This window comes from Cebus imitator, unplaced genomic scaffold, assembly GCF_001604975.1.
Source record: "Cebus imitator isolate Cc_AM_T3 unplaced genomic scaffold, Cebus_imitator-1.0 Scaffold43, whole genome shotgun sequence".
Classification (NCBI taxonomy): domain Eukaryota; kingdom Metazoa; phylum Chordata; class Mammalia; order Primates; family Cebidae; genus Cebus; species Cebus imitator.
In genome coordinates this window covers 4,402,147-4,420,392 of record NW_016107358.1, presented here as the reverse complement: position 1 = coordinate 4,420,392, position 18,246 = coordinate 4,402,147, and the positions used below count along the sequence as shown (strand labels likewise).

General features: G+C 38.5%; 1 protein-coding gene across 2 annotated transcripts in view; it reads left to right on the top strand.

Annotated features, from left to right (window-relative positions):
• The window catches only part of SMIM13 (small integral membrane protein 13), a 52,018-nt gene that overhangs the window by 18,986 nt on the left and 14,786 nt on the right, over positions 1-18,246 (top strand). Inside the window, exon 2 of one of the 2 annotated variants that reach the window (XR_005199864.1) lies at positions 15,125-16,347. Coding sequence is in view for 1 of the 2 variants with exons in the window: in XM_017526679.2 (XP_017382168.1) it covers positions 15,125-15,312 (188 nt within the window). In the remaining variant the exon portion in view is untranslated. Of the gene's footprint in view, positions 1-15,124; positions 17,519-18,246 lie in introns of those variants that run through there. The other variant, XM_017526679.2, reaches the window with a different exon arrangement.

The window sequence follows — 18,246 nt, the reverse complement described above, 5'->3', positions numbered from 1 at the left end:
GTCTCTGTCACCCAGGCTTGAGTACAGTGGCATGATCTCAGCTTACTGCAACCTCTGCCTCCTGGAAAGTAATTCACCTGCCTCACCCTCACAAGTAGCTGAGGTTACAGGTGTGCACCACCAAACCTGGCTAATTTTTGTGTTTTTAGTAGAGATGGGGTTTCACCATGTTGGCCAGCCTGGTCTTAAACTCCTGACCTCATGTGATCTGCCTGCCTGGGCCTCCCAAAGTGCTGGGATTACAGGTGTGAGCCACCATGCCCAGTTATAAAATTATTCTTTTTTTTGAGGCACAGGCTTGCTCTGTCACCAGGCTGGAGTGTGGTGGCATGATCTCAGCTGACTGCAACCTCCACCTCCTGGATTTAAGTGATTCTCCTGCCTCAGCCTCCTGAGGGGCTGGGACTAAAGTTGTGCGCCACCACACCCAGCTAATTTTTGTGTTTTTAGTAGAGATATGGTTTCACCATGTTGGCCAGGATAGTCTCGATTTCTTTACCTCATGATCTGCCCGCTTCTGCCTCCCATAGTGCTGGGATTACAGGTATGAGTCACCGCGCCTGGCCAAAGTTATTCTTTAAGAATTTTTTAGACTGGCTGTGGTGACTCAGGCCTGTTTTTAATTCCAGTACTTTGGGAGGCCACAGGGGATGGATTGCTTGAGCCCTGGAGTTCTAGATGAACCTGAGCAACATAATGAGACCTTCGTTTCTATAGAGAAGCAAAATAAAATAGAGTTTTTAATTGAGTAATAAAAATGGTATACATTTGTGGTGTACAACATGATGTTTTAAAATACATACACATTATAGAATGGCAAAATTGAGCTAATTAATATAGATCTAATAAACATACTTGTTATTTGTAGAGAAATCCATTTTTTTTCTTTTCTTGCTTTTCCTGCCCCATGAAATTGTTGCATACGCCACAGTCACAAAGATTTTCTTCTTTATTCTCGGAATTTTACATTTTAGGTTTAACCTTTAAGTTTGTGAACCACTTTGAGGTAATTATTGTGTATGATGTGGGATTCTACTCAGAAGACTGAGGTAATTACAGTTGAAGGTGGTTTTCTTGGATAAATTCCTGGACACTTGCACACTCCCAAGACTAAGCCAATAAGAAGTTGAAACCCTGAATAAACCAATAACAAGGTCTGAAGTCAAGGCAGCAATTTGGCCTACCAACCAAAAAAAGTCCAGGTCCAGATGGGTTCACAGCCGAATTCTACCATACATACAAATAAGAGCTGGTACCATTCCTGTTGAAACTATTCCAAATAATACAAAAAGAGGGAATTCTCCCTAACCCTTTCTATGAGACCATCATCCTGATACCAAAATCTGGCAGAGACACAACTAAAAAAGAAAAGTACAGGCCAATATCCATGATGAACATTGATGCAAAAATCTTCAATAAAATAGTGGCAAACTGAATCCAACAGCACATCAAAAAGCTTATCTATCACGATCAAGTAGGCTTCATCCCAGGGATGCAAGGCTGATTCAACATATGCAAATCTATAAACGTAATTCACCACATAAACAGAACCAAAGACAAAAACCACATGATTTTCTCAATAGATGCAGAAGAAGACCTTTGACAAAATTCAACAGCCCTTTATGCTAAAAACTCTTGATAAACTAGGTATTGATGGAACGTATCTCAAAACAATAAAAGCTATTTACAAGAAACTCACAGCCAATATCATACTCAATGGGCAAAAACTGGAAGCATTCCCTTTGAAATGTGGCACTAGACAAGGATGCCCTCTCTCACCACTCCTATTCAATATAGTCTTGGAAGTTCTAGCCAAAGCAATAAGGCAAGAAAAAGAAATGAATGGTATTCAATTAGGAAAGGAGGAAGTCAAATTGTCTCTATTTGCAGATGACATGATTGTATATTTAGAAGACCCCATCATCTCAGCCCAAAATCTCCTTAAACTGATAAGCAACTTCAGCAAAGTCTCAGGATACAAAATCAATGTACAGAAATCACAAGCATTCCTATATACCAATAACAGACTTAAAGAGAGCCAAATCAAGAACAAACTGCCATTCACAATTGCTACAAAGAGAATAAAATACCTAGGAATGCTAGGATGTAAAAGATCTCTTTGCGGAGAACTACAAACCACTGCTCAAGGAAATAAGAGAGGACACAAACAGATAGAAAAACATTCCATCCTCATGCTTAGGAAGAATCAATATTGTGAAAATACCCATACTGCCCAAAGTAATTTATAGATTCAATGCCATCCCCATCAAGCTACCATTGACCTTCTTCACAGAACTGGAAAAAACCACTTTAAACTTCATATGGAACCAAAAGAGAGCCCGCATAGCCAAGACAATCTTAAGCAAAAAGAACAAAGCTGGAGGCATTACAGTACCTGACTTCAAACTATACTGCAAGGCTATAGTAATCAAAACAGCATGGTACTGGTACCAAAACAGAGATATAGACCAATGGAACAGAACAGAGGCCTCCAAAGCAATGCCACATATCTCCAACCATCTGATCTTTGACAAACCGGACAAAGACAAGCAATGGGGAAAGGATTCCCTGCTTAATAAATGGTGTTGGGAAAACTGACTAGCCATATGTAGGAAGCTGAAACTGGACCCCTTCCTTATGCTTTATACAAAAATTAACTCCAAATGGATTAAAGATTTAAACATAAGAACTAACACCATAAAAACCCTAGAAGAAAACCTAGGCAACACCATTGAGGACATAGGCACAGGTAAGGACTTCATGACTAAAACACCAAAAGCAGCAGCAACAAAAGCCAAAATAGATAAATGGGATCTAATTAAACTTAAGAGTTTCTGCACAGCAAAAGAAACAATCATTAGAGTAAACTGGCAACCAACAGAATGGAAAAAAATTTTTGCAATCCATCAGACAAAGGGCTAATATCCAGAATCTACAAAGAACTAAAGAAGATTTACAAGAAAAAAAAAAACCCATTCAAAAGTGGGCAAAGGATATGAACAGACACTTTTCAAAAGAAGACAAATATGCGGCCGACAAATATGCGGCCAACAAATATGAAAAAATGCTTATCATCACTAGTCATCAGAGAAATGCAAATCAAAACTACATTGAGATACCATCTCACGCCAGTTCGAATGGCGATCATTAAAAAATCTGGAGACAACAGATGCTGGAGAGGATGTGGAAAAACAGGAACACTTTTACACTGTCGATGGGAGTGTAAATTAGTTCAACCATTATGGAAGACAGTGTGGCAATTCCTCAAGGATCTAGAAATAGAAATTCCTTTTGACCCAGCAATCCCATCACTGGGTATATACCAAAAGGATTATAAAGACACATGCACATGTATGTTCATTGTGGTGCTGTTTACAATAGCAAAGACCTGGAACCAACCCAAATGCCCATCGATGATAGACTGGGCAAAAAAAATGTGGCACATATACACCATGGAATACTATGCAGCCATAAAAAATGCTGAGTTCATATACTTTGTAGAGGCATGGATGAATTTAGATACCATCGTTCTCAGCAAACTGACACAAGAGCAGAAAATCAAACACTGAATGTTTTCACTCATAGGCGGGTGAGGAACAATGAGAACACATGGGCACAGGGAAGGGAACAATATTTACAGGGCTAGGTGGGGGAGTGGAGGGTAGGGGAGAGACAGTGCTAGGGGGTGGGGAGGATGGAGAGGGATAACACCAGGAGAAATCCCTGATGTAGGCGACAGGGGGTTGGGGGTGGGGTGGCGTGGGGATGGAGACAGCAAACCACCATGGCATGTATGTACCTAAGCAACAATCCTGCATGATGCAGGATGTGCACATGTACCCCAGAGCCCAAATACAATAAAAAAAAAAAAAAAAAAAGAAGGTGGTTTTCTTCCCAATGTGTGCATTTGTCTTTTTGCTTTTGCCTCATTGCATTTGCTAGGGCCTTACAATGTTGCAAGAAAGGAGTGGGAGTGGACTTTACTCCCTGATTTTTTGGAGTAAAACATTTAGTCTTTTTTTTTTTTTTTTTGAGACGGAGTCTCGCTCTTGTTGCCCAGGCTGGAGTGCAGTGGTGTGATCTTGGCTCACCGCAACCTCCGCCTCCTGGGTTCAGGCAATTCTCCTGCCTCAGCCTCCTGAGTAGCTGGGATTACAGGCATGCGCCACCATGCCCAGCTGATTTTTTGTATTTTTAGTAGAGACGGGGTTTCACCATGTTGACCAGGATGGTCTCGATCTCTTGACCTCTTGATCCACCCGCCTCGGCCTCCCAAAGTGCTGGGATTACAGGCTTGAGCCACCGCGCCCGGCCCAAAGCATTTAGTCTTTTACCATTAAATAAGTTATTAGCTGTAGTCTTTTTATAGATATTCTTTATCAAATTTAGGAAGAAAATATCCCTTCTGTTTCTACTTTGTTGAGATTTTTCTAATTTTTATTTTATTTATTTATTTGCTTTTTCAGAAAAGCAATTTATTAGGCAGAGAGAGAAAGAAGTAGAGAGAGAGAGAAAAGCCAGCTCCCACGCTGTTGTGGGAGGGGATTCCAGAAAGGGAAACCCCGAGATTTTTCTTTTTAAAATCAGGGGTGGATATTGGATGTTTTTCAAATGTTTTATCTGTGTTTATTGAGATGATCATGCATTTTTTTCTCCTGTTTTTTTTTTTTTTTTTGAGACGGAGTCTCTCTCTGTCACCCAGGCTGGAATGCAGTGGTGTGATCTTGGCTCACTGCAACCTCCGCCTCCCAGGTTCAAGTGATTCTCATGCCTCAGCCTCCCAAGTAGCTGGGATTACAGGCGTGAGCCACCGCGCCTGGCCGACATTTAATGATCATTGTTTCTAAGTATTTATTTTGACTTTTAAATTTTTATTCAATTCAAGATATTTTCTAATTTTACTTGTGATTTCTCCTTTGAACCGTGGTATTTAGAAGTGTATTGTTAAAGTTTGAATATTTGTCGTTTTCCAGATATTTTGTTATCAGTTTCTAATTTGACTTTTTTTATGGTCACACAATGTATTTTATATGATAAAATTTAGGAGGATTTACTCTTATATTCAATGGGACTTATTTTATAATATAGAATATGGTTTCTCTTTCTCTTTTTTTTTTTTTTTTTTTTTTTTTTGGGTCTCTCTCTGTTACCTAGGCTGGAGTGCAGTGGCGTGATCTCGGTTCACTGCAACCTCCGCCTCCCAGGTTCAAGTGGTTCTTGTGCCTTAGCCTCCCAAGTAGCTGGGATTGCAAGTGTGTGACGCCATGCCTGGCAAATGTTTGTATTTTTAATAAACATGGGGTTTCACCATGTTGGCCAGGCTGATCTTGAACTCTGACCTCAGTTGATCTGCCCACCTCAGCCTTCCAGAGTGCTGAGATTACAGGCATGAGCCACCACCCCTGGCCAGTATATGGTTTATCTTTGTGAACATCCCATATATAATTGAAAAGAATGTTTATTCTGCTGTTGAGTGAAATGTTCTGTACATCTCAGGTCAGTTTGGTTGAGGGTTGTTTGGTAATTTTGTGAAAGGGCCCCAGCAGTTCTTGCCATACGTTAGCTACTGTATTATATAGTAGGACTCTTCAGAGCCAACATTGAACTCTGTAATGGTTCAATTGGTCACATTCATTAAATCTTTAAATTCATGGGTAGTTTTGGGGGTGGGGATAGGGAGAATAACGGTTTGTTTGTTTGGAGTATCTACTCTGTGCCAGGTGCTGTTTTAAGGCATAGTGAACACACTGGAAAACTGATTAAATCATATGTTTCCTTTCCTTAAGAAACTTGTGTCTCATAGGGAAGGCAGTCAGTGCTATGGAGGATAGAGGTGAGCTTGAGGTGCTAAAGAATTACCCAAAATAGGTCATATTGAATTAGTAGTATTGTAGAATGATTTAAAACTGATATATTAATAATGCTTAAAATTCTCAGTTACAGTGATAGTAGTCTCATGTCTGTGTTGTTTGCCTTAGAGGGGGGGAGGCTGGAGCCTAAGAAATGGTAATAGTACTAATATTCAATGAGTACTTATTATGCTTCAGGCATTCTTTTTAGCTTATTACATGTATTAACTTGTAATTACCACATACCCTTTGAGAGTGGGTACTTATTCACATTTTATAGAATAGGAAACAAGCATGTAGAGGTTAACGTGCTGAAGTCAGAAATAAGTTCTTGAGTTAGGATTCCTGGAAGAACACTGTGGTCTAACATGCCTTTGAGAATAAGAAATTATTATGACAATCCATTTGACAGATATAAGGATGTGATCTAGGATAGAGAATGGCCCTAGGAAAGTAGAGAAGGGAACAGATGTGAGAGATTTTATGTAAAATAGAATCTGTAGCACTGGGATAAGGTAAAGTGGGCACAAAATTCTGAAGAACTCTTTTCTACCGTAGAGATGGGGAGAGAATGTAGTACCCCTAAGGAGCTGTTGGATGAAGACAAACAGCAGACACATGAAACACAGGCACGGGCTCGTGCTCTCTCCACACCCCCTCCCCCATTCTCATTCTCTAGGTGGTAGTGCTTTGTGTTTTAGTCATATTGTCACAATGAAAATCTGAGACATTTGATACGGTGGTAAAATTCATTGCTCTGTCTTACATAGCTGGCTGTCTTCAAGCATCATGAGTCACTATGTGCCTGTATTTTCTTATTTAGAAAATGGAAATAATCATTATTGGTGTAATTCAGATGGATTGTGAGGATTAAATGAGACATTGAATGTAAAGCACTTTGTGAACTGAGAACTGTACAACTGAAGGTGAAATTGTAATTCTCCTCTGGATTTGTGATATGTTGATGGTGACGGTTCATCACTCAAGTTCATCTACTATCACAGCCTTCTGCTGCCAGCATGTTTATCTTACATGGAAAACAGTTCACAGTGTGTTTCATGAAATTCTTCATTTGAGCAAATGCTGTTATTGGCACACAGAAGTGAGTGCTCTTTTGCTTATCTCAGAATACACACCCTCTATTGCTGGCTAGTTTTTCTGACATACAGTGTGAGACTGAAGCAAGACATAAACTTCCTTTTAAGCTGAAAAAGTACAATACTTGTTTTAACAATCAGTGTATTGTAGACTGTCCTTTGCCCCTCACCTCTCCTTTCTTTTCTTACTCTCTACTGTTTCTTTCTTACTAAATCCCAGGACATGGTTCTAGACTCATGCCCATAGAATAAGAGTTAAGAAGTTTCTAGCCTGGGTGTGGTGGCCCACGCCTGTAATCCCAGCACTTTGGGAGGCCGAGGCAGGTGGATCACGAGGTTAAGAGATTGAGACCATCCTGGTCAACATGGTGAAACCTTGTCTCTACTAAAAATACAAAAAATTAGCTGGGCATGGTGGCACGTGCCTGTAGTCCCAGCTACTCGGGAGGCTGAGGCAGAAGAATTGCCTGAACCCAGGAGGCAGAGGTTGCGGTGAGCCGAGATTGCGCCATTGCACTCCAGCCTGTTTAACAAGAGCGAAACTCCGTCTCAAAAACAAACAAACAAAAAAAGAAGTTTCTGATATATGCCTTTTGGCCACTAATGTTCACTGGAGCCTCAGAGTATTAGTTCGTTTTCATGCTGCTGATAAAGACATACCTGAGACTGGGCAATTTACATAAGAAAGAGGTTTAATCGTACTTATAGTTCCACGTGGCTGGGGAAGTCTCACAATCATTGTGGAAGGAGAGGAGGAACAAGTCCCGTCTTACCTGGATGGCAGCAGGCAAAGAGAGAATGAGAAAGACCCAGAAATGGAAACCCCTGATAAAAGCCATCAGATCTCGTGAGACTTATTCACTACCAGGAGAACAGTATGGAGGAAACTGCCCCCCATGATTCAATTATCTCCCACTGTGTCCCTCCAACAGCGCCTGGGAATTGTGGGAATTATGGGAGTACAGTTCAAAATGAGATTTGGATGGGGACATAGCCAAATCATCTCAGTTAGCTTGTGGTGAGATTTGAGTGGGGACACAGCCAGCCCATATCACTCAGTTAGCTTGTGGTAAATGCTGTCAGGACTTAGTCTCTCCTTCAGGACAGTGGGCTTCCCTCTGGCCCAGGGCAGGTCCAGAAATGCCATCTAGGAGCTAAGGCCTGGAACTGGGGACATCAGGAGGCCGCTTGGTGTTCTATCCCACTGTGGCCGAGCTGGTACCCAAGGTGTAAGACAAAGTCCTCTTTACTCTTTTCTCTCCTTTCCTGAAGTAAGAGTCTCTCCCCATAGCCACCACAGCTCAGAATGTGCTGGGTCACATCTGAGGCCATCACGGCTCTGAATCTCACTCAAAGCCTGCCGTAAATACTGTTTGGCTACCACTGTTGACTATCCAGGGCCCAAGGGTCATCTACTAAGCAGGCAATTAATCCAGCCAGGACTAGGTCCTTCCATTCAAGGCAGCAGGCTCCCATCTGGTCCAGGGTGTATCTGGAAATGTCAGCTGGGAGCTAGGGCTTGGAATGGCAACCTCATGACTCTGCCTGGTGCCCTATTCTAGCATGGCTAAGCTGATATCCAAGTTGCTGGATGAAGTCCTCTTTATTCTGTACTCTTCTTTCCTCAAACAGAGGGAAGAAATCTCTCCCAGACCTGGGAGCTATACTGCTTGTAGTTGAGGAGGGTTAATGCAAGCATGCCTTTGGTTGTCCCAGGTGGTGTCTCCTACCGTCTTCAGTGCCTCTTTTATTAATATGATGTTAAAACCAGATACCGTATCACTCACCTGATTTTTGGTTTTTATGAAGGTGTTTTTTGTGTGGATAGTTGTTCAATTTGGCATTGCTATGGAGGGGATGATCACTACAGGCTTCTGTTTGGCCATCTTGCTCCACTTCCCTCCTAATTGTATCTTTATACCCACAAATCAACCTCTCTTCATCCCCTCCCCACCTCAACACTTCCCGAACTCCAATAACCATCATTCTACTCTACCTCTGTGATAGCAACTTTTTTAGCTACCACATGAGTGAGATAATATGACATTTGTCTTTCTGCGTCTGACTTATTTCACTTAACATAATAACCTCCAGTTCTATCCATGTTGCTGCAACAGACAGGATTTTATTCTTTATGACTGAATAGTATTCTGTTATGTGTCTATGCCACATTTTCTTTATCCATCTGTTGCTGGCACTTAAGTTGATTTCATATTTTGCTATTGTGAATGGTTCTGCAATAAACATGAGCGTGTGTGTAGTTATCTCTTGAATATACTGATTTCTTTTCTTTTGGGTATATAAACCAACAGTAGAATTGCTGGATCATATGGTAAATCTATTTTTAGTTTTTTGAGGAACTTGAATGTTCTTGGCGGCTGTATCAAAAATCAGTTGGCTGTTAATACATGGATTTATTTCTGGATTCTCTATTCTGTTCCATTTGTCTATGTGTCTGCTTTTATACTAGTACCATGCTGTGTTGGTTACTATAGCTTCGTGGTATATTTTTAAGTCAGGTAGTGTGATGCCTCTTAGTTATTATTGTCATGTCTAATATAGCAATTGAATAGCTCATTGGCAGTTGTATCTGGCACAGTACTATCTCTCTTAGTTTATTCTTTGCTCAGTCATACTTTTCTTGGTATATATTCATTGGGGCTTTAATGATGGATTTTTTTCCTCAAAACAGATGTGTCACGTGTCGTTTTCCCATTCAAACTGCCCGGAGTTTTTAGTCTCATCCTTTGTTCAGACTGTGAACATTCTTTAATAAACAGCCTGTGGTCGAAGCATCAGATCTTACTAGTCCTAGGTATTATGATATGGAAACACCCCCTCTTCCTGTCCTCCTCCTGTCTCTCCCCAAAATTACACCTCTGTAAAAACTTAGTCATTTTACTTGGACGACAACTTGTTGAACTTCCCTCAGCTTAGTGAATTTACTGCAATTCTTACCACAACTACAATTTATCTCTTTCCTTTGTACTCCCAACCTATCATTAACAGTAGTCAATGTCAAAACAAAACAAAACTGGGTGTTTGTTCTTTTTGGCTGCCCAGTAGATGAACTCCATAGTTATATTAGGGGAATTCCACACCTCACAGTGAGAAACAGTGTCACTACTGCATGTTTCCCCTCAGACAGAATTGAGAGAAAAATGCACACTGTTCAAGCTTACTTTTCTCCAGATTTGAGGATAAAAATTACAGCAGTATGGAGTTGGAGTGATTCAGCTGGCCAGGGTGGGGAGGGGAGTGGTGAGTGGACATAGTAGCCATAACTTGCTTCTCCAAACTCTGGAGTTTTTCTCATTGGCACTGCATTCTGGTTCTGAATTTTGACTTGAAATTGAGTCCTTTACATTGGTTGCTGGGAGTGATTACCAAAAAAATTTCTTTGATTCCTTTTACTAAAATTGGAGAAGAGAGAGTCTGTGATCTAGCTAAATGCTCTAATATCCCAAACTTCTGAAAGCTACAGCTGTCCTTAGTTCCTTACCTTGTAGATTTCTGTGCTGAGAGAAATCTTTCTCTTAACCATCCCAAGAGCACTATAGTACTTTATGGTGGGAACCCCAGTGGTGAGGCCCTTTATCATAGTCTTTTCAGTCAGAAGACTTCCTCACTCTTCGTTATGGTCATTTTATACATTGTAGCCATTGTTGGAGTCTTTGGTTTTAATGAGATCAAGACCATCATTTTTTTTTTTTCTTAAGCAAGATTATAATTCTCCAATAGTTAAGTTTACCACTGTAATACCTGTTTAGCATAATACCCTGATCAAGTGAGTTCTTTTACCTTTTGAGTTACATTTTCAAGTCTAACCTAAGAGTTGAGAAGTTTTTCTTAGTATCTGTTGAAGTGAACTGACGTTGTTAATTTAAGCCAATTAATGGCATCGAGGTATTTACAAAATAAAAGTCTACATAGTATTCATGATTTACTTACCAGTTTCTTTCTTATTTATCCCAACTGCCAAAGCCATGTGTGTTCATTGTGGGAAAATTTGGTTAAATACAGAGAAATTAAAAACAAAAAAACAAAAAAACAAAAAAAAAATGTGGGTCTCCAAATTGATCTACAGATTAAATCAAAATTCTTGCTGTCTTTTTTTTTTTACTCAAATTGACAAGATGATTCTAAAATTCACATGAAAATGCCTCAGAATAGTCAAAACAATCTTGAAAAAGAACATTTATCAATTCACATTTCCTGATTTTTAAATTTAATATACAACTACATTAACCAACATGGTATGGTACTAGTATAAAGTTAATGGGGTGGAATTGAGAGTCCAGAAATAAACTGTAACATTTATGGTCAATTGGTTTTTGACAAAGGTGCCAAGACAAGGTAATGGTAGGGTAGAATAATCTTTTCAACAAATGATTCTGGGACAGCTTGATTTCTGCATGCAAAAGAATGAATTTTGACCTCTGTCTTACACCAAAATTAACAAAAGTGGATTAAAGACTTACACCTAAAAGCCGAAACTATTGAACTCTTAGAAGAACTACATAGGTGTAAATCTTCATGACTTTGGATTAGTCAGTGAGTACCTAGATATGCCACCCAAAATACAAGCAAACAAAGGAAAAAATGATGCATTAGGCTTCCTTAAAATTAAAAACTTGTGTGCTTCAAAGGAGTTTCTCAAGACAGTGAAAAGATGGCCCACAGAATGCGAGAAAATATTTGCAAATCATATATCTGATAAGCATCTAATATCTAGAATATACAAAGAACTCTTACAACTCAATAATAAAAAGACAAGCAACCTAATTTTAAAAATGGGCAAAAGAAATGAATAGCCGAAATAGGCAAATGGGACCTAATTAAGCTCCAGAGCTTCTGCACAGCTAAAGAAACAACCATTAGAGTGAACCGGCAGCCAACAGAATGAGAAAAAATTTTTGCAATCTACCCATCTGACAAAGGACTTACATCCAAAGTCTACAAAGAACTAAAACAGATTTACAAGAAAAAAACAAACAAATCCATTCAAAAGTGGGTGAAAGATAGGAAGAGACACTTTTCAAAAGAAGACATATATGAGGCCAAGAAATATATGAAAAAATGCTCATCATCACTGGTCATTGGAGAAATGCAAATCAAAACTACATTGAGATACCATCTCATGCCAGTTAGAATGGCGATCATTAAAAAATCTGGAGACAACAGATGCTGGAGAGGATGTGGAGAAATAGGAACACTTTTACACTTTTGGTGGGAGTGTAAATTAGTTCAACCGTTGTAGAAGACAGTGTTGTGATTCCTCAAGGACCTAGAAATAGAAATCCATTTGACCCAGCAATCCCATTATTGGGTATATATCCAAAGGATTATAAATTGTTCTGTTGTAAGGACACATGCACACGGATGTTCATTGCAGCACTGTTTACAATAGCAAAGACTTGAAACCAACCCAAATGCCCATCGAAGATAGACTGGACAGGTAAAATGTGGCACATATACACCATGGAATACTATGCAGCCATAAAAAATGGTGAGTTCGTGCCCTTTGTAGGGACATGGATGAACCTGAAAACAATCATTCTCAGCAAACTGACACAAGAACAGAAAATCAAACATTGCATGGTCTCACTCATAGGTGAGTGTTGAACAATGAGAACACATGGACACAGGGAGGGGAGCATCACACAGTGAGGTCTGTGTTGGGGGAAACTAGGGAAGGGACAGTGGGGTTGGGGAGTTGGAGAGGAATAACATCGGGAGAAATGCCAGATACAGGTGATGGGGATGGAGACAGCAAACCACATTGCCATGTATGTACCTGTGCAACAATCTTGCATGTTCTTCGCATGTACCCCAGAACCTAAAATGCAATAAAAAATATATATATATTTTAAAAAAGAAATGAATAGCTGTTTCTCCAAAGAAAATAACAGATGGCTAATAAGAACGTGAAAAGATGTTTAACATCATTAGTCACAAGGGAAATGCAAATCAAAGCTTCATGATACACCATCATGCCTGCTAGGATGACTGTAATAAAAAAGCTCAAAAATAAAAAGTGTTGGTGAGTTTGTAGAGAAATTGGAACCTCATACATTGCAGGTGGGAATGTAAAGTGTTTTAGTTACTTTGCAGTTTCACAAGTGTTTAAACACACAGTTATCATATGACCCAGCAATTTCCTTCTAGATAGATATACCCAAGATAAATGAAAACATACATCCATGGAAAAACTTGTACACAAGTATTCATTGCAGGCAAAAAGTGGCAACTTTGTTTCTTGTAATAGCCAGAAGTAGAAACTTCTAAATGTCTATCTGTTGATGAGTCCTTAAACAGGATGTAATACATGTAAAATGGAATATTATTCAACCATAAAAAAATGAAGTACTGATGCATACAACACAATGGACACACCTTGGAAACAGGCTGAGTTTGAAAAACCAGACACAGTCCTGTGAAATTCAGGTGGAAAAAATAAAAATTTTAAAAAAAAAGTAAAATAAAAACCAGACACGTATTGTGTGATTTCATTAAAATGACGTGTTCAGAATAGGCAAATCCATAGAGACAGAAAGTAGATTAGTGGTTGCCGGGGCTGTGGGGAGCAGGGATAGGGAATGGCTGTTAAAGGGTATGAGGTTTCCCTTGGGGTTGATGAAACCATTTTGGACTTTAGTAATGGTGATGGTTGTATAAGCTGTGAACACTGAACTGTATACTTTAAAAGGATGAATTTTATGGTATGTGAATATACCTCAATTTAAAAACCCAACAGAAGTGACCTCAGATCTCACTGCCTAAGGACAAGCACAACTGACAACAATTGAACATTTTAGAAAATGCTTAATGCCAGGCACCTAAGCCCTTTTGTTACCTTCTCATTCAATCCTCACTATAGCTTTGTGAATCTTCTGTCAGAACTGGAACTACTGACTCCTTCCTCCGTGTTCTTTCCACTAATTTGCTGTGCCTATTTTACAAAGAATTTTGGGTGAAGAGAGAAGATGCTAATTTGGAATATCATTAAAATAATATATTACAAAGTTGGGTGCTTTACTCAAACACACAGTTGACCAAAAAATATTTGTGTTTTGGTTCAGGTAGTACTCAGCACTCAAGCTTAAAGCAAAACTTGAGAAATGGATTAAATCTCTGAAGTTTGTCTCTAGTGTCAAGGGGTTTATAGTAATTTTTTTTCCCCAGAGATTGTAAGAAAAAAAAAATTAGAAACTCCCCTTATGTAGCCATTTATCTTGGTCTGGATTTACACTGGGCAAGAAAAGCTGGTTGTATTTTGTTTTCACAAAATATGCCGTGTTTCATTTCTATTCTGTGCAATTGGAGTCTTTAAAGTAGACAGCATCAAGAAAACACGTAGCATGGAAAACCTTGTTACAATGGTTAGTTTATTTTATGCTCTTAACATTTCAGAGCAACCAAGCATAGGTTCAGAGGTTTTCTCCTGTGTGCTCCTTTATTGATTAATGTTTATTTCTTATTAGTGAGCATTTAAAAACCTTACTTAATACTCCTTCAAAAACAAAACCTTTTTTTTGTTAAAAGAGAATTAGTCATACTTTTTAATGACTTTGAAATGAAAATATTGTATTTTAAAAATCTGTGTTTTAAACATCTTTAAGATACTGGTGCTGTGGCTTTAGTCTTTCATTATATAATTTAAGAAAATATATCTTCTTTGAAAATTATTTCTAGAAACTTATAAATAGCTTGGTCCTGACTGAGTAGTTTTCACCATGGTGCAGTTAAGTCCTACTATTTAAGTTCTTATGCATTCTGATTGAAACAAACTTGCTTTTAGTAAATAAATAGCACTGAGATGAAAGTCCAAGTAAATGGCAAAGCATATTCTTTCTTCCCAGAAAAATGCTCTCAAAAATTTGATTTTAATAAAAGTAACACTTTTACTTAGATATCATAAACTCTTTATGATTTTACTGTAGATGGACTCAGCCTGGATTCTAAATTCTATGAGAGTGGAGACTGTTTTTTACCACCAGTGTAATTCCAGAGTTTATCTTTATTCCTCGTATAAAAAATGCTTGTTATATCAATATATATTTGTAATTACGTATATTTTTATATATTATTTTGTAATATGCCCCCCATTTACTATAACATTGTGAATTGATAACATTGTGTAATAAATTTTCTTAATGTTTTTGTCTTTCTCTATAGGTTGGTATTTTGTATGGCATCTTTTTTTATCAAAATTCAAGTTTCTCCGGGAACTGGTGGGAGATACAGGATCCCAAGAGGGAGATCATGAACCTTCAGGGTCTGAAACTGAAGAAGACGTTTCCTCCTCTCCACACAGAATCAGATCTGCTCGTCAAAGGAGGGCACCTGCTGACGAAGGCCGCTGACCCCAGCCGTAGTCCTGTACTCGTGAAGGATGAAAGGCAGCTGCCAGCTTCTGTCTCTAAGTGACTTGGCTTTGAAATTTACTAATGACTGAAGAACAATTTGTATTGGATTTTAAGTATGCCATATAAAATGTAAGCCATATAAAAATAAAGGGAATTAAAACCAAATTGAACTATTATAAATTTCATCTTAAGGATAATCTTTTGTTTCACCAGCTTTCTACTTAGACACTTATTTCCTTGGCTTTTGGGCTTATTTTCTCGCACTGTTGCAGATCTGGTAAACATTAAAGGCTTGAAAAACCATATTTTATTAGCCCTGAAGTGTTCATTTTTCTCCCTAGTTTAACTTGTCAGAAATTGGGATGCATCTCATTACTGTCAGCTAGGTAATAGTCATGTAATTCTCCTACTTTGTGCATGTGCGAATTTACAGCTTGTCAACGTGTCATCCCTTTAACCAACATGTGTATTGTTGGTATCAAATGTGTCAGATTTAATTGACATTTTAAAATGTCTTCAAAAAGATTACACTATGATTCAGCATTGAAATGAAAAGTTATTGTGTACGCAGAAAAGCACGAAAACAGAGCAGCAGGGCGCACATTTGATATCAGTGAAGCAAATATTCGTCCCTGGAGAAATGATCGAAATTCCATATTTTCCTGCAAAGCAACAACAAAATGTTTTACAGGACCTAAGAAAGGTAGATAACCACAAGTAGACGAAGCTGTACTACATTTTATCAGGGAGACACATGCAAAAGGATTGCCTATCACACGCCAAGCAATGCAACTGAAGGCAGGAGAAATTGCCAAAACCCTGGGAATTGATGAAACAAAATTCAGAGCCACAAGAGGCTGGTGTGACTGATTCATGCACCAAGCAGGACTGTCATTAAGGCATCAAACATCGTTTTGCCCCAAGCTCCCTGCTGCTATTAAACAGAAGACAGTGTTGGAGCATTCTTTCAAAAGTGCTGTATAACCAGCACTCTTGACAACACTGGGGGAAAAATGGACTGTGGTTTGAAAAGTGATTCAGAAGAGTTGGATTCAGAATATGAAGTTATAATTATACTTAACCAGTTTGTTTCACACATTTTCTTTACATATGTGCAAGATAGATATGATAAAAATCTGTTTAACTCAAAGTGCTGTTTCAATAAATATAAAAAACATTTTCTGTGGTAAGAAAGCATTGTGTCATAGTTTAATGGGCAGTGTTTTTTCTTAGTGATACATACGGTGCATCTTAACAATTGGTAGTATCTTAGGTTAAATTAAAAATGGTAGCTTGTAAATTTATTTTTCTTTTTAAGATAGCAGTTATTTATTGGGGAATTTGATTCTGACTCATAATGTTAAAATTGTTATCCTGTGTGAAACACATTTTATTTTGGGTAGGGGGTAACCTATTCGAGATTTTAGAGTGGTAATTTAGGAATCTAAGAACTGTCTTCTACTTTAGGAAGAATGAGATTAGTTACTCCCTTTGTATAGAAGGACTTTATACTCAAGGAATGTGTTGTGGAGAGAAACACTTCTTCACAAACAATAATTCAGTGACAAGACCTCAAAGGTAATGGGTATTGAGGAAAACAGTAGTGGGTGAAATTACCTGCTTGGCTGTAAAATGACTCTCTTGCCAGGTTTCTATGTTTGTCTTAACTGAACTCTGGACTGAGTGTTTACCAGGGAGGAGAGATAGGAATTAAAGAAACTTCCTGTTTAGTGTTACCTGCTTTCTAACAAGAATGAAATGCAAAGCCAACTTACTTTATTAATCCAAGTTCTTTCTATGTTTTTTAAAAACCTTTATTAAGAACGAGTCATCACAAGATATCTATTCAACCTCTATTTTATGATGGTGTGTTGTTATGTTTGATACCTCATACTTCTTGCTTAGAGTTTTGTTTAACAGTTCACTGGCTCTGTCCCAAGTTGTGTTTGTGATGAACGCCTCTTTGCTATATTGTAGCTTTTGGAGATACTAAAAGGGAATTCACAGGACATAACTTTAGTTTTATTTATTTGCTAGGGGAAGATTTCCTAGCAGCTGAGAAACGAGGCATAGTCTTTCTGTCTTCATTTCTTTATTAGATACACGTTTCTATTTTTATGTGACTCTAGGGCATAACAAAACAGTGACAGTTTCAAGCATTAATTTTAATGCTTCATAATAGCTAAATATCATCATAAAATAGTCAGAAGAAAATGCCCCCAAAACTTCTTCATACTGGGAAGATATTTAAATCAGATTTTTCATAGTCTAATGTTTTGAACTATGGATTCTGTTTTATGGTGGATACCTAAGGTTAGATAATAGTTGCTGAAAAACTTAAAGTAGCTGGTGAGCTTCTTGTGTCAATATTAAAGAATGATGGCTGGCTGGGCGTGGTGGCTCACGCCTGTAATCCCAACACTCTGGGAGGCCAAGGCAGGCGGATCATGAGGTCAGGAGATCGAAACCAGCCTGACTAACATGGTGAAACCTCTTCTCTACTAAAATACAAAAAATTAGCCGGGTGTCGTGGTGCACACCTGTAGTCCTAGCTACTCATGAGGCTGAGGCAGGAGAATTGCTTGAACCCAGGAGGTGGAGATCACAGTGAGCCGAGATCGCGCCACTGTATTCCAACCTGGAGACAGAGGGAGAGTCTGTCTCATTTAAAAGAAAAGTGATGGCTGATGTAACTCTCCCCCCAAAATCTAGAAGAGTCGTGCCCAAATTAATACAGATTAAACTTTGTAGAGATATGTATGTTGGCATTATTTATTGACGTTTATGTTTCAAGCATGTCTTATTTTATGTAATTTTAGGAAATATTTAACTTGTGAGCTATACCTAAAAGCATACTAATTAGCTCTTAGACTCTCATTTAGGAAGGGTAAAGAAACATCACTGATACCAATATGAAGATGTACAAATAAA